Raw genomic sequence first — 20574 nt, 5'->3', positions numbered from 1 at the left:
AATCTTAAAGATGTTTTTTTCTGTCGAAAGCTTCTAGATACATTAAAAAATCTAGTTTATTTTTACGGCTGAGCTATTGGGCTAATTTATTAATGTAAACTCTCAAATTGTTTATTTATAAAGAAATGCATGTTCATATCTTTACTGTATTAAGATATATGAAATAGTTGATGCTATAGCATAATGCTATAACATTATTATTTCATGAATTCCCTCTTGAGAATGGATCAAGCGGAATAAATTTGAATCTTCGCGTCTTTCCTACAGAAAATTAACATAATTTATGCATTTGAGATGCAATGAAGACGTATCTTGCAACTTATGGAATTGTTTATTCAATAACTCAATCTTTGAAGAAAATAGGTCCATTGAAGATTTATTATTTTTTAAATTGGAAATTAAAACACATCTCTTGGTACAATGTTACATCTTTTTCTAAGCTTATGCCATTATAAAATGTACATCCGTTCAAATCACTAGCGCAATTTTCACAGAGAGCTAAGTTTTGATTACGTGCGTTTGCTGTTATCCGCGAAATTATGTGTCCGGCAAGATTCCGATGAACATATTTGCCAAGTAAATAGCGAGATTAATGTATCCTTTCCTTGCCACGCTACGTTAGAACGTAGTACCCATGAACTCGCATAAATGTAAAACAACATAAAAAAAAGCCTCGCAGAAAAAGGGAAAATTTATGGAGAAACGAATTGATGCTGCGCGCAATTAACTGCTGACAACGTTCATACTGAATATGAGAGCATAAAGCAATCAAATAACTCATGTTGATTGATGTGCACCGAATACTTGTCAAGAAAAGAATGAAAAATATGCTGGAGCTGTACGATGATGGGCGGTGAGCAAAAAAATCGATAAAATTGCTTGTCACAAATAGGCACACATCACAGAGCATTTGCAGCGTACGATAATGACTAATGTAAGTGAATATATGAAAGCGCTGGATGTAATCAGTATATCAGCATGGAGCGTTAGTCAAATAAGGATGAGAGGTAACGAGGGGCGAAGATAGCTGTCGTACCTAGATCCTCCGTGGCCGTTGGAGCGACGCCCGCTGCTCTCCTCGTCGTCGTCCTCCTCCTCGTCGCGCGACGTGGCCAGCGAGTGGGGTACCGATGACGGAGCACTGCTGCCCGAGTCGGGCCCAGGGCCCATTCTCGAGCCTGAGGCAGCGCTGCTGTGGTACGCCGACGACGAACACGGACCCAGTGCTCCTCCCTGGCCCTCCTCGTTCTCCGCTCGATCCACCTGTTCAACACACGAACACTATTATTATCTCACCGACTCGTACCTTGTCTCGACTATGGGTTTACTATTTTCAATCCGTTCAACCGTGTACTTGTCTTTTTCTTATTTCATTGATCTTGCATTGTACAATCGATAAACTTTGGAATAGGGGTATATAATACCAAAGGGCTTATTTATACTGCTGGGGATTGAGCATTACCTCAGATTGAGTATCGTTGCTCCATGTAACCGTACGTCTAAAAAACATTATGTTCATTTTACTCAGAGTCTTTAGCCATCTACGTTCACTCAAATTCACACAATACAATCTATGATTGAGGTATCTATGCAAGCCCTATGAAAATAACACTGTGCGGAATTGTAAAATTGCGTTAAGATATTATTTGAATGGGTTTGCGATGAATGATGTGGTTTCTATGGATTAGATACGTATCTATAAATGAATTACTGATCGCTCCATGATATTGGAATATTGGATATATCGTAGTTTACAATTGTGGCGCGACGGTAAACAGTGGAAAGCGTAACTTTGTAACTGTGTAAAGTACTCAACAGCGTGTTTTCATCTTGTACGATTCAAAAGCTTGCAATTGTCGAATTATTTCAATTTGAATGTTGAAGTTATTGTCTTTTTCGATTCCGAACACTTACTAGCTAAGAAATTGCCACGACAAATGACTGCGAACAGTTAGCAATCAATTTATTTTCTGTGCGTTACTTGTTAATTGCAAAGCGCACAATTCCACTTTTTTCTTCCAACAAATCGAATATATCTCTATTACCAGTGAAAAGTGTCTTTCTGTTGTTTAATAGACAATTTCTTACATAATACATAATATAAAAATGTAATCAACATATTGCGATATATCTTGAAACATATCAAAAGCCGTCAAATTATTTACAATATAAAATTGTGCGTGTTAAAACAGTTGTGCTAATTTACTATTCTATGCCTTATAATTCTATGCCTTTAGAAAAAGTAGTAGTGTTCATTGCAATTTGATTTTCAGGGCTAATACTGAGCTTGAAAAAATAAAATCTAATTACAAGTATGTGGAAAAACAGGCATATTTACCAATTTTTACCCTATATGAGATTATGACACTAACCTTTCAGAAAAGATAAAGAGTATATATAGGCTGCTTTCAATTAAATTATCATGCGGCAAGAAATTATTGCATAGATATTGTCATTTCGACTGTGACTATGAACCACCAATATTAATCTTCATAAAACAACGTGTCAAGTTCGACTCTTTAAATAGCAAAACGGTCGGTGTAGTCACAGTCGACATTAAAATTTCTGTACACCAATAGCTTGCAGCAAAAAACTGATTTCGAAAGGTCTTGCCAGCTGGGGCTTACTCTCACACGTTAATTTTTCATTTGTTGATAGACTAGCCGGGAGGGAGAATTCAACTCATTTCGTACACAGAAATGTTCAAAATTTTTCGCCCCAACAAGCCTCCTAGTAATTAGTAACAATCAATAGACGTACATGTACGAAAAGAACAGCTGTTCAGTTTCCTTTTATAATTAAGCACGTACTTGTAAATTATTTGACATAATCGACAATTATGCAGTCAGTCGCGTCACAAATTGCACCGCCATATGATTGATAGATTGGCTTATTATAAGTAGAATATGCACGATAATCAGCGTATATTACAAATGCTTGGGATAAAAATCGCACTGACGAATAATACAGATCATGTCAAAAAATTTTCTAACTTGAATAACTTTTGTAAAACTTCCATCAATCGAACTGAAGCTTTTATCTGGTGATATATTGTGAAATCAACTTTTTATTCAGCTAATAGAGATATCATGAAGATATTTCTATTAGCTGAATAAAAAGTTGATTTTTATTTATTTTTTTTATTTAGCTGATAGAGATATCATAATATGTGGAAGTATGGGAAAAACGAGTGACTTTCAGATGAGATTGTCATCTTTCTGAGTAAAAGTCCAGTCCTGTCGCCGCTCTGTAGTTATTTCGCGCTCATTCGCATACAACACGCTACCGCGACTTTTGATTATAAAAACTAAACTATCAATTTTTGAATACGGTTTATATGAAATGAATGCAATGCTTAATATAGTTTGAGATTTTTCAGTCTTGAGACTATCATTACTAGTTACGTATACAATAAACTGCAGTCACTGTATTGATTTTAATCGAATTTGACGTCAAATCGTTTGAATTTGCGTTGAAGTACTGAAAGATAACGTTTTTTCTTCGTTGGTTGAAGCTAAAAACAACATGACGCGCGTGATAAGTTCAGCTCAAGTATTTCAAGAATTTAATTTTCCCTACTCAGAGGCGATGTTCTTGTCTCTAAATAATATTTCCTAATTTTCGTTCTGACATATTCAAGATACAAAGTTTCTCTGTTAGGCTTATATTCAATGAAAACTGCTTTTATTTGACTTATTTTTTTAAAGTGCTAATCAAACAATCAAAGAATGCAGAATGTTAAATACTCTTTTTAAATGTTTAAATGTGTTAGGTAACTTTAAAAGCTTACCCAATTCGTTACGTACTTCAATTCGCTAGAAGGATGCTCGAACCGATTAACGTAAAGGTTTCATTGAATTCTTTTCCGGTTTATAACGCTTCATTTGGTTGAGATTGCCACCTACCTCTTGAAATATTTTTTTTTCCGTAAAAAGTCGACTAAAGCCTCGATAGCGCCTGGCAAAGCTTTTCAGCAGTACTTAAACCCAACCACACGGCTCATTACTTGTGAAAGAACTATCGCACCTATATTTACTTGTTCCTTCTCACAGACTGTATGCATTTTTCAATTACAAATAAATCTTTTATATCCTCACTCGCTTTTAAAAGGTTCTCTTTGTATCATTTACTGTAATCTCTGCTCTTTTCAGAGCTCCAACGAACATTTTCTCTCGTTTTCTAACTTTCAGCTTTTGCGTTTGTTATATATTACGCTCTCGATGAGAATTCCATAACCTTTTTCGAATTTTAAACTTTTCGTTCTAATTTGCTATGCCACAGCGACCATGGAATGTCAGGAATTCCTGATGTCATGTCTTGTAACTGGATCAGATTTATTCGCATTGCAGTGGAGCCATTATCTCCAGCATTCTCTAACGTATGTCATTTCCACGGTCATTCAATATCTTTTCCTGCACGACTGCTTATAGCTACTTCGTCGTATTATTTGCTAACTAAAACGCGCGTATCTTTTATATTGTTCTCATGGCACTCGAACTTTGCACTGCTGTTACAGTACAGATTCTCGACGGTTACATACAACGTCCATTGTTGTCTGAAACTTTTAACTATTGATCACCGATAATAACGAGTTTTCATTAAATCTGCATTTGAATTTTGCAGCATATTGCAAATTTATTGTTGTTATTATGCGAAAAGATAAAGAAATACAAGGCTTTTGCGGTCACATATAGAATAATAACCATCCATGTAATCTGTATTTTGCTTAAGTTTTAGGAATATTTGGTCAAATATGTTAGTCTACCCGAAGAGTTCGTCATTTGTTCTATGTATTTCAAACATCATTTTTACTAAAAAACCTCACTATTTATTACTCTTTATGATGAATTAAAGACTCTACAAGATAAACAATTGAAATATTTTAGTGTCTGTAAAATCTTTATAAGAATCGAATTTTATTCAAGGAATAAGACTTGTGCTTGGCTATCAACATTTAATTGTAGAAACAAAGCACTCCGAGAATCTACACAAATTTATCCTGCATTCATATGATCTACAGCCTCTATGAACGTCGGAGTGTCGTACTAAACTTGAATTTTTCTACTTGGTGCGTTCGTCGACGTTAACAGCGCGCAATCTAGTCGAAAGTAAGAAAGTTATGCTCCTAGCGATTTGCAAGTTAAGTAAACTTTTTAAATGGGATTTTGCTTGCAGAAGGCCAATATAATTGATAAAGTACCAAGTAGGTATTTCCTACTTCGTAAGTATGTAAACAAAATTAAAACTATTTTCACTCGGTGCAGGCGTTGTTGTTTTCCAAGTTCGAGTGTTTACCGAAGCTTTAGCTTCAGTTCAATAGATATTGAATATATTCTTTGAGCTATTTGCGATACCCTATAGATGCCTAAAAATTTATACGTGTTTGGTTCTCAGATATAAATCGTTGAAAATTGCAGATATCTAATGCACTTGTTGTTAAAGGGGATACTCAACAATAAATGTAGCAGCAAGTGTTGTTTTAAATTAACATGAGGTGTTAAGATTTCGCGATACAGGATTTCACCCAAATTATAAGCGCAAGGAAGAAGACCGGTCCAAATTGACTAGATTTTATTTGAATATATATTGAGTTTTTTTAAAAAACGGAATTAAAAGCAGAAAGTGAACACTTAACAAGGGCGTAAAAAACCCTAGTCGCAAGTACGGAAATAACCCGAATCAAGCGGTAAGAAATAAACACAGTGATCGTACTGTATACAAATTAGACTAACGGTAGTGGTGGCACTATAACAAAGGTGACGGGCGCGACGTAGTGCGCACTTACAAATTCTCGCAAGTAGAGAGCTCTCTTGGCGATGGGGCACGGCAGTTCCGCTGCAGGGTGGAAGAGTGCAGCAATACTGACTTCACCTAAGGTGACCTCGACGTCTCGAGAATGGGGACAGCCCTAACCACCTCGTGAAAGATGGGCATAGCGACCGCAAAGATGTTGCACTCTCGGGAACGGGCTGGGGCAAGACCCACCACTGCCGCGTAGGCCTGAGCATACAACTGCGGACGCGTAAATGTACCGCTTGCATCGTCATCCGCGAGTTATAGCAATTGGTATCGCACTTAAATACCAGTACGCAACGTAGGCAGAACCACTCAGAATTTCATGGCGCAGACCAGAGCGGAAAAGAAAGCGAGTTTCTCCCTGAATGTCGGTCAATAAACTGCCCAAACTAGTCAGGGATCGCGACGAATTCTCTCTAAAAGTAGGTCGATGGGCCCGCGTTCGACAATGTCGGCAACGTCATGCCATGCGCCCCTTTTCTCCTACACGTGTGGACGCGTCGTATGGCAGCGACGCATCACGTGTCGAAACCTTTCTTCGCCTTGCCTTCCCTGGTCGTAAACCGAACCATTAGAGAGTGTGCTCGAATCGGTGTGCCGTTCCTTCTCGAGATGATCGAGATAAAGAAAGTGAGTGCATTCCCTCAACATGTTGATTCTTTCTTTTGAAATAAAAATTGTTCATTTGACAAAGTGTAAAGCAAAGCAATACGCGTCTGTGCGATGCATTACCTTGGAGATCAGTTTCAAGGGTAACATGTAGATGTTACAAGTGGAAAAGAACGAGGCATAGAACAGGTGCGATTATAAGTTGAGTGTGTTTGCTAATGATGGCTAAATGTTCGGAGGCATTAGAGCTGACACTGAACGATAGGGTCGATAAAGATACCCAAGAGTTGATGCTGGAAGCGTACAGAAGAGAAGAGAAAGGAGAAGGGATACATTTCGTTCATTAGCGCCACGATAAATAGGCAGCTATCGTTTGCCCTTTCTCGCTCAGCTTCTACTCCGAGCTGAACTCAGTAGAATATGTAACGCGAGCCAGCCGCTACATGCTATTTTCTCGACTCTGCACGATTGCGTTACCTTTCTATCTTCATGTTTCTTTCATGCGGATAATCAATTTTACATGGGAAATTTTCCCGGTAAAACCTCGAAATCTATAACATCGAATATTTCCAACATACTAATTTCCACCTATACGTACTTTTTACATCTATGAAGAGATCTACTTACAAAACAACTCACTGCATTCTGATTTTGAGCAGATATCACATAATTGCAAAACGTTATTTAAATGGAGATTATATCATAGTAAACTTAACAAATTTTTTAATTTTTTGCATCATTTTGCAAAACATGGAACAAAATGAGCAATAACAATACTTCAGACATCTAAAAACTAGAACGATCCAATCGCATTTTTTTAGCAAGTAAACTAACTAATATTTGAAACATTATGCAAATAATTATATGAAAATATTTATAGCATGAAATTCTAAGAATATCGAATATAATTGCAAAAAATATACTGATAGGCATTATACAGTCACATAAAAATATTTTCTTTAAATGTAGTATTTTCTCTTTTTCCGATGCACGTAGTCTAGAATAATATTGAAATAGCCTGAGTAAATTTTACGAAAACAGTCTCTGTAGAGTTGTTTGAAAAATGTTTCTATTCTTTATCATGTTTTACTACACAGAATATTGCTTTAGGACTGAAATCTTGAATACATCATACCCTCTAATTTAGGAGTCGTAATTTATTTATACATACGTCAAAGAGAATCAAATTAGTTGAAGCTCTATATCGTCTGAACTTTTGAATGTAAAGCGATCTTTTTAGTGAAAGTCTATATGAATAGTATATAAATATAATACTTAATTAAAATATTGGTAATGTGAGGTAACAAGTACAAATAAATCTTTTCTAAAAATTCTTTTCTAAAAAATTGAAAAAAGCATATCGTTGATAGTTAAAATTGTTCAAATTTTTGACGCAAGACAATTGGCATCAAATAAAATTTAATTTACGAAATAGTTTTAAAAAAGAGAAAAAGTAGCCTCATTTATGCGTTGGATTTACGAACTCGCAATTCACAATAAGGTGTTATTAACGCGTTGATGGGGAAAAACAAAAGGAACGAGTTGGAAAAAGTAGCCAAGTAAAAGTTGTGGACGAGATAGAAAAAAAGAGCGAACGACTTCAAAAATGCGGAATGCTAAGTGCGAACGCCCGAAGAAAAGTGTAAGCTCGCGTACGCACGAGTGTTGAGGGGTGGCAGAGGGGCGCAAGAAAAAGTTGCGATCCCGGCAGCTCGAGCGGTGAGAAACGTAGAGAAGCGTAGAGAAGCGGGCAACGTAAATACGCGCGCTGTCTCGTCGTGTATTCCTGGCGTCTGCTTTAATTACCGCGCCGATGTGGCAACCCCCAGCTGCCCTCACGGCTCGAGTTGGTCTGTTTTCTGCGCGCCGAATTTCATTGTGCCGAGTGTTCTTTCAGTCTCTCGTTGAAAGCCCCGCGAGGCCTTTTTTTTGCCTTGAGCTTTGTAAATCTTTAGGACTTATTTTCTAATTTGCTTTACAGCGGCTCTTAAGAGTTGCCTGTTCTTTCGAATCTGCATTTGAATGAAAGGTTCATCGTTAAGTGCGACCGACGAGGACGATTGCGCTTCGACATTATGCTTGAGCACGCGTTGCTCTATAGAATCAAATTGCAGATTATCCTAATAATTCGCAAATCAAAAGCGACTCGCTTAATCGAACTCTTGTGTCTCTCACTCTCTTTCTTTCTCTCTCTCTCTCACTCTCTTTCTTTCTCTCTCTCTCTCTCTCTCTCACTCTCTCTTACTCACTCTCTGTATTGTCTGGTTTTTGGGTTATGTATCAAATAAATTTGTCAAATATAATAATTTGTTGTTTTAACTGTATACATCGATAGATGAACAAGTACGCTTTCGAGACTTTAAACACTAACAACAAGATGACTTTAGCAGCGTGCAATTTGAGTATGTATGAAAGTGAAATAGTAATTTTGTATATGAATAAAATAAATTTATTAATTAAAATTTATGCTTGTCACGTAACTGAGATTCAGCAGCCATTTCGTAGGCAAACTTATTCATCTATTTAAGTAGTTTTGAATATATCAACTGTTGAAACGTTAAAGTAATTGTACTTCGTTATACAAAGACGATACATTTTTATCGCAACATGACAAATAGTTCGAATAAAAGCATCTATAATAGACAGCTGTTGCAACAACACGTGCGAAAGGGAGGGAGGGAGAAAGAGAGAGAGAGAGAGAGGAGAGAGTATTTAAGTGTATCAAGTCATTTTCTTTGATGTCGATAGGACGTTGATAAAAAACGCGATAGCATATCTGTGTAGTGCACCTGCTGGCGTTGAAGCGCTTTTATATGTTGTACGCGCACAGTTCACAGTCCAGAAGACAATATTTTTCAGTTGGCCTGGGACCGTAAACACGCCCATGAAATATAAAGGATATGCTGGTCACATCGCTGCTTTTGCTGCTGCTCTGCCATATAATAACTTTTAGTAACGTTACGCGTCGGGATTAGAGGACTTCTTGTAGCAATTTATTTGGTAGGTAAATCATAGTCACATGTAGTTTAACATTATAGTTTTGATCCTGCATTTGACGCAACAAAATTATTTATCGTTTATAATTGAATAATTTTGTAAAAAGATCAAAGAACACGTTTGCAGTGGTATAATCAACGTTCTGTCAGCCGAGTAAAAAATCTCTTTGAGCTAAAGGAATTATACTGCTATTGACATAGTTAACCTTAATTTAGTTTAAACAAGAAGGATCTTGTTAATTGCATACCTATGTTTGTTTATTTCAATTCGTGTAAAGAACGTAGTAATTCCTACATGTGCATTCAATAACTAAAAACATGATAAACATGACAATAAAGTAGCTCGATAATTTAAATTTTCATGTAAAAATAAGATTTTAATAAAATAAACTAAATTATCACTGTAAATACTAGAGTTAACGACTATTATTACAATGCTAGGTTATTAAATTTGTTGTTTTAATCTCATTTTTGTTCATGGCTCTACTTTTGGGAAATATTTATTTGAATAATTACAATTTAAAGTAAAAGATGTACCACTGAACATTTCAATAGCAGTTCTAATTTCAGCCAGTATTTCGATTATATGATGCCTTTGATAATTCAAGGTGTCAAGTAGGTTTTCTTTCGACAACAGTAGTTCGCGCGACCCGCCACGTCGGGTACCTTTTTCGACTTTGTTCGGAAATTCTATCTTCCTTTCTTTCCGTAAAAAAACTTGGTTACAGCGCAGTACTTGAAGTGGCGCCAACCGGAATGAGGTTACGAAAGAGTAGTGGTCGTAGAGAATTGGCGTAGATTTTAATTGGCCTTTGATTGAGCACGATCCCCTTTGACTTTGATTTAAAAAAGGAGAACAAGAGGTAGCGTTTTCGCGTTTACGATTTGCCGAGCGCAACGTTGATTGTATGCTCCAATAAAGCAATGAACGTGCAGGATATTGAATCTCAAGTTGATTGGGAAACAGGTTGTTGGCCCTCGCTCAGCTCCCGATCAAATTGATAGGCGTAACAAATGATTCATTGAAATTGGCAGAAGGGCAATTAATCAGCACATATGAGCAGTAATCGTAGCAGGTAAAAAAGTGTCGTGGATAACGCCAAGGGTTTTTCATTTTTCCGATGTTCGTCCTGCAGGCGGGACTGGCAGCTGTTAAAGTGTCCTCAAGATGGAGTGTAGAGAGACGATCGCTTCATCACTCCAGCGGCGATCTGTCGCAAGCAAGAGAATGAAAAAACTTAAAGACTCGATAGCGTAGCCAAGAAAATCGTGTATCAAGCATGCAGCGCGTGATAGAGAGCGCCGGTGGTGCTCGAGAAAACACCAGCCGAAAGTCTGATGCTGGGCAATCAAGACATAGCAGCACGCTCGGAAAAACCTCAATTAATGCAGCCAAAGTGGCAAGCGCCAAGCGGCTGGCTGCGACCGCGATCGATGGCAATTTGTTCCGAGATAGCGCATGGCGTGGCGCGGCTCGGCGCGGCTCGGTGTGGCACGCTTTTGAGCCTGTTAACGGCTGGCGCGTTCAATCTTGGCAGCGACATTGAGCTCTCTTACTCACCTACTCGGTGGTTTTTGGCGCCGGAATTGGATTTGGCTGGACGAGCGCGCCGACGGCGATGCTCAAACGTAGCTCCTTATTAGAGCCGGGTTGCAACGCTCAATTTTATGCATTTGTCGCCTCCTGCGCGCAAAGCTGCGCTAATTGCACCGGTTATCAGACTCTGCCTATGTACGTCGCGGCTCCGCCCTTTTCTCGTCAGCGTGTTTGCGTCAATTTTCTGGATTCGCGTCAATCAAGCTTCTTTTGTTGATTTCAATGTGCGGAACCGCGAGTGTTGCTTTAAGCTTCTTATTCGTTAACTTGTGCTCGGCACTGGCAAACTTTGCCGACAAACACAAATTTACATTTCCCGACGACGCGCAACGTGACGCGACGTTTTACAAAGTAAACCCTCAGTTTTTCCGCAACGCGTCCCCTATTCATTTGAACAGAGAAATAGTCCATTTTTATGAGGATACTACATGTTATCTGTACCTTGAATTATTTTATAGAAGAGATCAATAAAATTTGAATCAAAGATTTTTTTATTAATTTTTTTATTAAAGTTAAGTGTGTGAGTGTGTGTATATATATATATATTTTTTTTTTATGTGTGATAACATTTTTTACCTTTACCCTTATTATCCTTGAATTAAATGACATTGCATGATCAAATATGACCTATGTGTAGCACAAAATACAGGGCAGGAAACTAATAATTTCTACATTGTTTACTTGATTCATCGCTGCGACAATTACGTAGGTGCTAGCACATGAATATTTAACGGATAGCAAATTATGCAAGAGCATATCCATGTTAATATATTAGCACATACCCATGTAATCAAATACGAATGTTATTTACAGTTTGCTTAATTTATGGCCTTAACCGATTAATAATAGGATAAAAAAAGTGTTACAATAAGACTATTACAAAAATATCTGTGCTACTAAAGCATTCTATAAAAAATGTCTATCTTGTGTTTTCTTAAAGAGCATGGTTATACATCTATAACAGAGAGTCTGTTTTCTCGTTTTTTCTTATTTTTCTTCACCATTGAAATATAAAAGTCAACCAAGTAGAACAACCTAAAATATAAAAAATTTATACTAAAAAGAGAAATGGCGAACTAAACGATTATGACCACCTTAGATGTTTATACAAGAAATACAGTACTCTGGAAGTTTATAATAATTATTGTTTAATAATAATTTCATATAAATATGAACAAGCTGATTGGTTGTTTCATAAGAAGAAATATCCTTGATAAGTTCTGAAATTTCCGAAAGTTATAATTGGTCATTTAGAAAGATTCATAAATTCAACTTTCTCAACAGTAAAAACTAATACGGAAAAGCTTTGAGAGATATCGGATAAAAAATAGTTACGATAATGAATTATAAGTGTTAAGTATATGTGAACATCGCGCAAAATGAGGACGATGAGAAAAGTCAGCAAATGGAATGAGGAATCGAGCACTTTGATAGAGAGAGATATATACTAAATTTAAGACAGTGTGAGAGGGAAGGAGAGAGATACGGAGAGAGCGAGGGAGAGAAAGAGATGGTCAGCGTAGGTCAGGCTGAAAGGGGCACGTTTTCGTTCCCAAGGGTCAATCGCGTGCTGCGATGCCACACTTCACTTTACGTACACAGGACAGTGTGCGCCAATGCACTTGGAGAAGATTGAGTTTTGACTTGAACTTCTCTTTATCTCTTACGTCTACCCTCGACACATTCTCTTGCTCGGCGCTCTCGACTGTACGCTACCGAGACAGCGGCAGCGTCCGGGATGTATACAAGTGCATACGTTTTGTATCTCTTTTCAAGTAGTCTCGCTCAAAGTTTAACACTGTACTTTTACCTCTCTTGCGTACTCTCATGCGCTGCATATCATTTCTTTTCTTATTTTCAGCTTTCTTCTTTGGATGACATTCTAATGATATTGGACAGACCTAGAGTACGACGACATTTTCTGAACATTACTTATCGTTGGCCTTTGCCAAGATCTGGATGACAGCTTATTCAATAAACTCAAACTATCAATTGTTGTTATTTAGCTTTAATTACCGATATCAGATGTTGTTTCATGATATTATTGCAAAAAAATATCACCCCACGAAAACAAGATCGAGCAATGTGGGGAAATGGGCAGGACTGTGAATAAGTAATAATCTTCAAATTGACTTGGCCCGAGTATGCTCTATAGAAGTATCAGCATTGATCATCTTTTGATCGATAAAATTCATGAATAGTATGGCAGGTCTAGTTTTTTAAATATAATACAACAATATAATTTTAATCATAATATATATTTAAATCAACTTTTCTGATATTAAGAATATTTAAGAATATTCATAATAGCCAAGACAGTATTTATTTTTGTCCGAAAACGTGAATTATTTTGAAAAAACAATTGCTCGATGACTATACTTGTAAATTGTTTTGAGAAACAATTTACAAGTATAGCAGTTGAACAACACATAACTTGCACTCAAGTCCATAATGTCACCAGCAAATACTCGTAACCGTAGATTCTCGATAAGCAGTGAGCGTAGTTTCTCTTACTAAGGAAAATTACATAACCATGCAGTGTAGAAACCACGGTAGCGACGAAGAGAGACATAGAGAGGAGAGAGAGAGAGAGAGGGAGAGAGACAGGGAGAGCTGTATATGCAGCGTCCCTCTCCAAAAGCAAGAGGGCGTCCTAATTTTCACGCGGCAACTTGATTAATCCATTACTTAAACGCCTCTCGCCAGAGTAGATATCCCAGCGCAATTAACGATCAGATTCGCCGCCGGGTCCACTGTCGCAAACTGTCACAAATCATTTGACTTTTTAACCATTTTTCATTATGTTGATGCGCTAAATAAAAGATACGTGATCCGGAAACTATTAAATAGTCAAGTCGATGATCTTTAATTTGTTATCATTCTCCGTGCTACACACTAATGGAAGATCTAATAGAGTTAACAAAGCTTGCAGATTATTTCATCGTATTCACGTGATATCGATTGGTGCTAATTAAATATCACCTGATTCAGTAAGAGGATTTCGGAGGATTTTTTTTCACAAATCCGCAAATTAAAAGTAATCAACCAAGCCAATGTTTCCCTCTTTGTTCGTTGTCCAATCAATCTATTATATAGCTACGTGGCTTCCTATACAACTACACTGCAACCTTTGTCGACATGAATTATCAGCTAGTGAGTTTCGACTTTAAATTAAAAAACAATAACAGGGCACTGCTTGGCTTAACCTTAAAAGTATTGAGAGTATCTGTCGAGTGTTACCAGTTGGTTTCACTTTTTCCTGCAGTTTCAATTTCAATTACTGTTGACTTTTTGAATATATCTGTGTTAAGAAATCATTAAAACTTTTTAAATTTATCTAAAGCTTGTTCTATTAAAAAAATGCTCGCGAAGCTTAATTTACAGTTATGTCATAGAGGGAAAGAAAGAGATGTAACGATTTTGATAATTTCAAACGTGGTAGAGTTTAGTATTTAACGTGAAAAGAAATGAAGAGTAGGGCACACACATGATATCTGGCAATATGTACACAGGCGCGCATTTGACATTTGTCCATAACAAGTTGGATCTGCGGCAAGCCTCTGGCATCCGAAGTATTTTCAGTGGCGTGGTCAGGAGGGATGCCGTGCGGTGCAAAAACCTGTGGCGAGAATGAGAGAGGGACTGGCAGTGCACGAGGGAGAGGCCAAAATACGACAATATTCGCGCGAGCGAGCGTCTCGGGACGACGTCCGCAGAAAATTAGTTTGCAAGGCCAGCCAGCCGGCAGAGACAAATGCCGCGCGCTCAAATCTACTGCAGCGCGCGAGCTTTCATTTACACCGCCGCGGCCCCGCAAACTTCAAGAGAAGCTACCACGAACAAAGGATTACGACACGCTTGTTACTTCAATTTTTTTTTACCGAACTTACTTTTTTCAAGAGTCATTCTGCGCTAGCTCTTCCGGGTGATCAACAACCATGAGCTTTTGTCGAAGATTGCTTTCAATGCTACCGCTACGTTAACTGTGCAGACGTCCGAGAAAGCAAGAGCGAAAACTAAATAGGAACGCCTGCGGAGAATCGATACGCCGATTTACCCTTAGAAGCATAGAATCGCTGCAATAAGCCGATCGATCGAACTTTACAAAGTATACTTCTGATAGTCATGATTGTTTTTTTATATTCATCAAAGAAATTTTAATTCTCTTTCCCTAATTGCGCGAGTCTTCAATTAAAGAACTTCTCAACTGCAAATGTCTTTTACTTTTGTCTACTAAAGTGAACACTAATACAGTTTTTATTTTGAATGTAATGCTTGACATACTTCGAAACTACGGGTTCGACTTTATTGTTAATGAGGGTCGAGCCCTAGAAAAGATTAATAAATGTTGGGCGCTTACGAAACGATCAAGCTTTATTTTATGAAATACTGCAGAGACTGGTGCTTTTAATATAAGATATTTTATTAGAAATTCAGCTACGTAGTTGTTGAGTATTGCAATAAAGATGAACTTAATTCGATAATCAAATAATATTAGCAGTATACTGTCGGTTTAAATAGCAAACTTATTAAATGTATTAAATATTCGGATATAAAAATTAATTTTTCAAACATGAAAGTTACATGCATATGGTTTCAACTATTACAGATAAAATATATACCTACTCACAAGGACACTACCCAAAAGTAGTATATAAAAAAAATAAGAGATACGTGTTTCGAGAAAATTTTTTTCTATTTCATTTTATTAAAAAATATTAAATAGAACCGAAATTATAGAAAAGAATGTGATTTTGAGGATGATTTTTAGGGATGGTTTTTGTTTTCTAGAAGAGAATACTCCTCAATAAAAAACTTTTACTCTTCAATACTCTAATAATATTATTATCAAAACATGTATGATTTAGTTACGTTTTTTATGACAAAAATTTTTCATATTGTTTTATTGAAATATATTGAATAGAACGGAAGACATTAGACATAATATGTTATTTTTTGATGTATAATATATCTCAGTATTATTGAAATCAGGGATGGGCACCTGAGGTATTTTCCTTGTCCGTTGTTGAAAAATAAAATTTTTATGCGTCGAATTTTAGTTGATCGGAAAATTAAGTGGATATATCAAATACCCAAGTTAGTTATTATATAATATGATGGATTACTAAACAAATCTATTGCTTTATTTTCGTAAGTCAAATAACGCGAATCAAAGATTGCTCAATAACGAGGTCGAAATGACATATATGAACGGACAACATTTACGTGTACAACCTTAATCAGCTGGCCAACAAGTTATATACTCCAGTTGATCATTAAGGTTATTTATAAAAAATGATGTTGTATAAATAATTAGTCATTATGGGCAAGAAAACTAAAGAAATAAAAAATATTTGAAATGAAAAGCTAGAGAAAATTTGAAAAATAATCATAAATTACACCCCGGTCTGTAGCGTTCACACTTTTATTTCTCGACCGAGAGAAACAGCAGGCTGCCATTAAAAGCGGAGCGCCACACAGTAAAAACGCTGGTCCTCCGCCCGCCGTGTTATAATTCACTTGCGCGCGGATATAGCGAGCCGCGCGCGATATACCGCGTGGCAAGCTCATTTGTCGCGATAAACGGGCCCCCGTTCCGTCGAATGGTCAAAGGTTGTCACTGCAGTGAGAACTGTAATTCGACTGGCGTTGGGTTTGGCGTGTAGCTTAATAAATATACTTTATCATCGGCCCGCTGTAGCTGTTCTCCTGACTTTTACTCTCATCGTTCATTCTATCGCTACGTCACGTGTCACGAAAGGACAACGGTCGTGTATTCCGAGGGAGATCGACCGGCGACTGACGCGACGACCGACGCGACGAGGGGATCCCTTATCCTACGTCAGCCGTGATCCTCCGCTCATGAATTTGTATTTTTATTTTTCTTCAAAATTTTTTTCCACGCCACTCGTACAAGTTCGACAAAGTACGATTGTTTTTCCACGGCGCTTGTGACCATTTGATGGCTTTCTTTCTTACAGTTTATATTGCTTACAACCTTATCACAAAAAAATTTGTAATGATTATTTAATAATAATATATTGCTTACATAACATATGTCAAAAAAGATTTCATTGTCTACATAATCCAATTTATTTTGAAACACAGTTAACTATCAAATATTTTAACTGAAATTTAATGCGATTATTTTGAGTGATGTAGTTAGTCGATATTTTTCATTGATATTTAGCCAAACGGTAATGTAGGTTAACTTGCCATCATTTTTCAACGAGACAATAAGACGATGTACGGTATGACAATTGTTTAGACATAGATAATAAAATATTCAATTACTAAGAAATAACATCACAATCTAATAAAGTTACATCGACAACCCACTGACAATACCATAAGTATGTGACGTTGTCCACTTGTGTATAGATTCCATGTATTTTAATATTAACGAAATATTGATAAAAAAATCTTTGCGAGATAATACAGCACCTGCTATCTGAATACAGCAACGATCAATACAGATACTCAATACATGATGTATTTATGCATCTTATAAATTTGATTACTATGCTGGATCATGGGACTAAAAGAGCATATATTACACAGTAAAAAACAATATAAAGATTGAAGTTGAAAAAGTAGCGATTGTGAATGTTGGCAACAAAGAAGACAGTAGGTGCTTCGGCAAAGCGATGAAAATCGCCAGGGAGAATCTGGATGCAATATAATGAGTGAGAAAGAGAGAGAGAGAGAGAGAGAGCACCTTGGGCGTGGCACGAAGAGCGAGAAATTGAGCCATGGACTGGCGCGACTGCCGGGAGATTGAGAAAAGTCGTCCGAGAAACAGACTTAAAGTGCTAATAAAACAGGCTCTACAGGACCATATACCTAACGAATACTCCAACCAAGGCTCGCGCGCGTAACTTGCGCTTTCGCGCGTGCCTCGTTAGTTATACGAAAACCAAATGCATTTACTCTGCCAGTTTTTCAAATTCTTGCGCTGTGTATGCGACACGTAGCTCGGTTGCTCCTTTTAATTTGCCAATGTGATCCGCTATGCAGACACGCGCGCGTGCTACGCTAACTTACGTGCTATTTAATTTTTGCTAGGGACAGCCCCTTAATCTCGGGCTGTAAACCTGAGCACGCTTCAGTGGCTCTCAAGAGAGAATGGATTAATCCTTGCCAAGATATAACAGAGCTGTCGACCTCGCTGGTGCTGCTGTTGCTTCTGTTGTGAGTTTCACAAGCACAGAGATTCCTACAACGTTTTTTCTCTCTTTCTCTTTGTAAGAGTCCTTAATATTTTTTCTCCTGCCCAGCCGACGTTTCTCCGTCTCGTAACCTCCGAGCCACTTCAAATGAAAAAAGCTTTCATTTCTTAAGCTTTTCGTGAGTTTTTATTGCAGCTTGTTATTGTTATGAATGTGAAATGATTCAGAGCGGTGCACTATTTTACTCAGCTGATGTCAAAAGTCCAAAGGATTATGTTTCAGCTAAATCATTACTCGTAAAGCTAATAACTTGATACAATTTATTTTTTCAACTCTTGAATGTTGCACTGTACCAATTTAAATTATGATTATCTGGAAATATTCATTTCATTATGTTACCGTGTGTTCACGGGTATGTACTCTCCCTATGACCAAATTTAACTTGATATTTGTGCATGGAGCCCAGCATTCCGTATAATAAGATTGCTCAATCTACATATACGCGTGTTGAAAGTTTAAACCAGCAAAGGGTTTTCAGCTTCAAAATTTTCCTGATATTTAGTCAGCTAAGTAGATTGCTTAATGAGCGAGATGGAGAAATGGCATTTTTTTCGGGTTAGACGTGCTATTTTGAACATTATGCTTGCTAACTTTAAATAAATATTTTTCAGTAATGAAAAATTGTAACAAACGCAATTGTATCTACATTTTCGCGTAGGAGAAAATGTGCTATTGAGGAAATCGTAATTAGTGATATGATAGTTTTACAGAAAAATCTGACGAACGCACACAGCATGCCAGATGCGTTGATCCGATAAAATGTGATAGCGACAAGCTCACCTGAAAGCTTCGTCGTAGTCGCATCGTCGGTATGATCGGCTGTGCGCTAGTCGAAAACGCTTTTGAAGCTCAGTAGCTTTGGAAAGGAGACTTACGCTCGCTCGATAACGGACTAGAGGCTATATTTCCAATACCCGATCGTTTGAATTTCGTGGCAACACCCTAGCGTCTTTGAGTGACACCTTCACTCTAGCATATAATTACATTTTTATCTGGCGTTTCAACTACGGCTTGTGGTGTTAGTGCGTCACCAAATATTTAATTTTTATTTCAAAGACGAAGACGTTATTCGTCATTGTTTGACACGCTAGAGAAACCTACGGTAGATTCGTCAGCGCGCAGTATAAAGCGTTAAGTTATAGTAGCGCTTGAAAAATTATGGGGTGAGTACCGGCTGCAAACAAATGTAAGCGCGAGAAAAGCTCCGAGGCTACCTACTGTTTTCATCTACATCGGTCATAATTCTTCTTCGTGAATCTTGTCTCCGCGCTTGAATTTTTCATCAACGCCATTGTTCTTAACGTAAACGCTATCTTTTTCAAGATAAACTAGCCATAAAAGGGTCGCCGCGCCGCGTATAGCGTTACGCGCGAAAAGCAGGCTGGAAAAAGAAGCAGAGAAGAAAGAGAGAGAGGGAAAGAGAGAGAGAGAGAGAGAGAGAGAGAGAAAGACAGACAGAGAGAGAGAAAGAGAAGCAGCTTGAGTAATGAGTTCTCGACTCATTATCCGGCTTTTTTCCGTCTTACGAGCAACGACTAGGGGCATGTCAGTTAAGTGCTGTCAAGGGCTCGGTGTTATATAGAAGATTTTCATTCATAGCTTGAGAGGCTTCCTCTGCACTACAGCAAGTGTTCAACTATTCCGAGTGTTACTGCTACATTGTTTCCTAAGAAGAAAGCCACAAAGCATCCTTCGCTAAGGAGCTTTCCTATCGTATATATTCCATGTAACTGTGGAATTTTCAGCCTTGATGGTTTTTTCATCATCAAAGTTTTAATTAATCATTCCTAAATCCCTTATTGTTGTAATTTTGAATTGTTGATTTGATTGAATAATGTTGATTAGTCAAAAGTTATTGGATATCGATACAAATTATTCGTGTGCCCATTAGAAACTAGCTACTACATTTTCTTGACAGCGAATTCAATTAAAGCATAAAATATTTTTAAAATGATACATCCTTTACTAGTCTATACTTGGATGTTACTTGAGCGAAAGTCTCTGTTCTCTTGTAAACTGTTTATAAATATGCCGTAGACAATGAAAAGATGAAATAACATTTTAGTTCGGAAAATTTTCAAAGCAGTTTTTGAAGAATTAGCTCACTCACCATTATCCAGAGTGCTTATTGTTATTAAATGAGATCATTACTTAATTACTTGGACGAGATTGTGGTGGTATAGATTGACGTGTAGCCAGGTGAAATACTATACGCTCGCCCGCTTAAGCCGTCACGCTGGCAAAACATAATTCCAAACTGACGAGGCGATATGCAAATGCAACCAACGAAATTCTAAATTCGAAAAATTTGAAGCACACAGCATCAGATGAGCGATGTGCTTGAGTA

General features: G+C 37.3%; 1 protein-coding gene across 4 annotated transcripts in view; it reads right to left on the bottom strand.

Moving 5' to 3' along the window:
* The window catches only part of LOC131663121 (uncharacterized), an 85152-nt gene that overhangs the window by 24476 nt on the left and 40102 nt on the right, over window positions 1-20574 (bottom strand). For all 4 annotated transcript variants that reach the window (XM_058933228.1, XM_058933230.1, XM_058933229.1 and 1 more), the window contains exons 4-5: window positions 1463-1499; window positions 1037-1263 (exon numbers count right to left, since the gene is read on the bottom strand). In XM_058933228.1, coding sequence (XP_058789211.1) covers window positions 1037-1263; window positions 1463-1499 — 264 coding nt within the window. The remainder of the gene's footprint in view (window positions 1-1036; window positions 1264-1462; window positions 1500-20574) is intronic.

The sequence above is a fragment of the Phymastichus coffea genome, unplaced genomic scaffold (genome assembly GCF_024137745.1).
Source record: "Phymastichus coffea isolate CEN01 unplaced genomic scaffold, Cenicafe_Pcof_1.1 PCOF00031, whole genome shotgun sequence".
Lineage (NCBI taxonomy): Eukaryota > Metazoa > Arthropoda > Insecta > Hymenoptera > Eulophidae > Phymastichus > Phymastichus coffea.
Note: the sequence above shows the minus strand (reverse complement) of the source record. Positions and strands in the feature narration are given on the sequence as shown.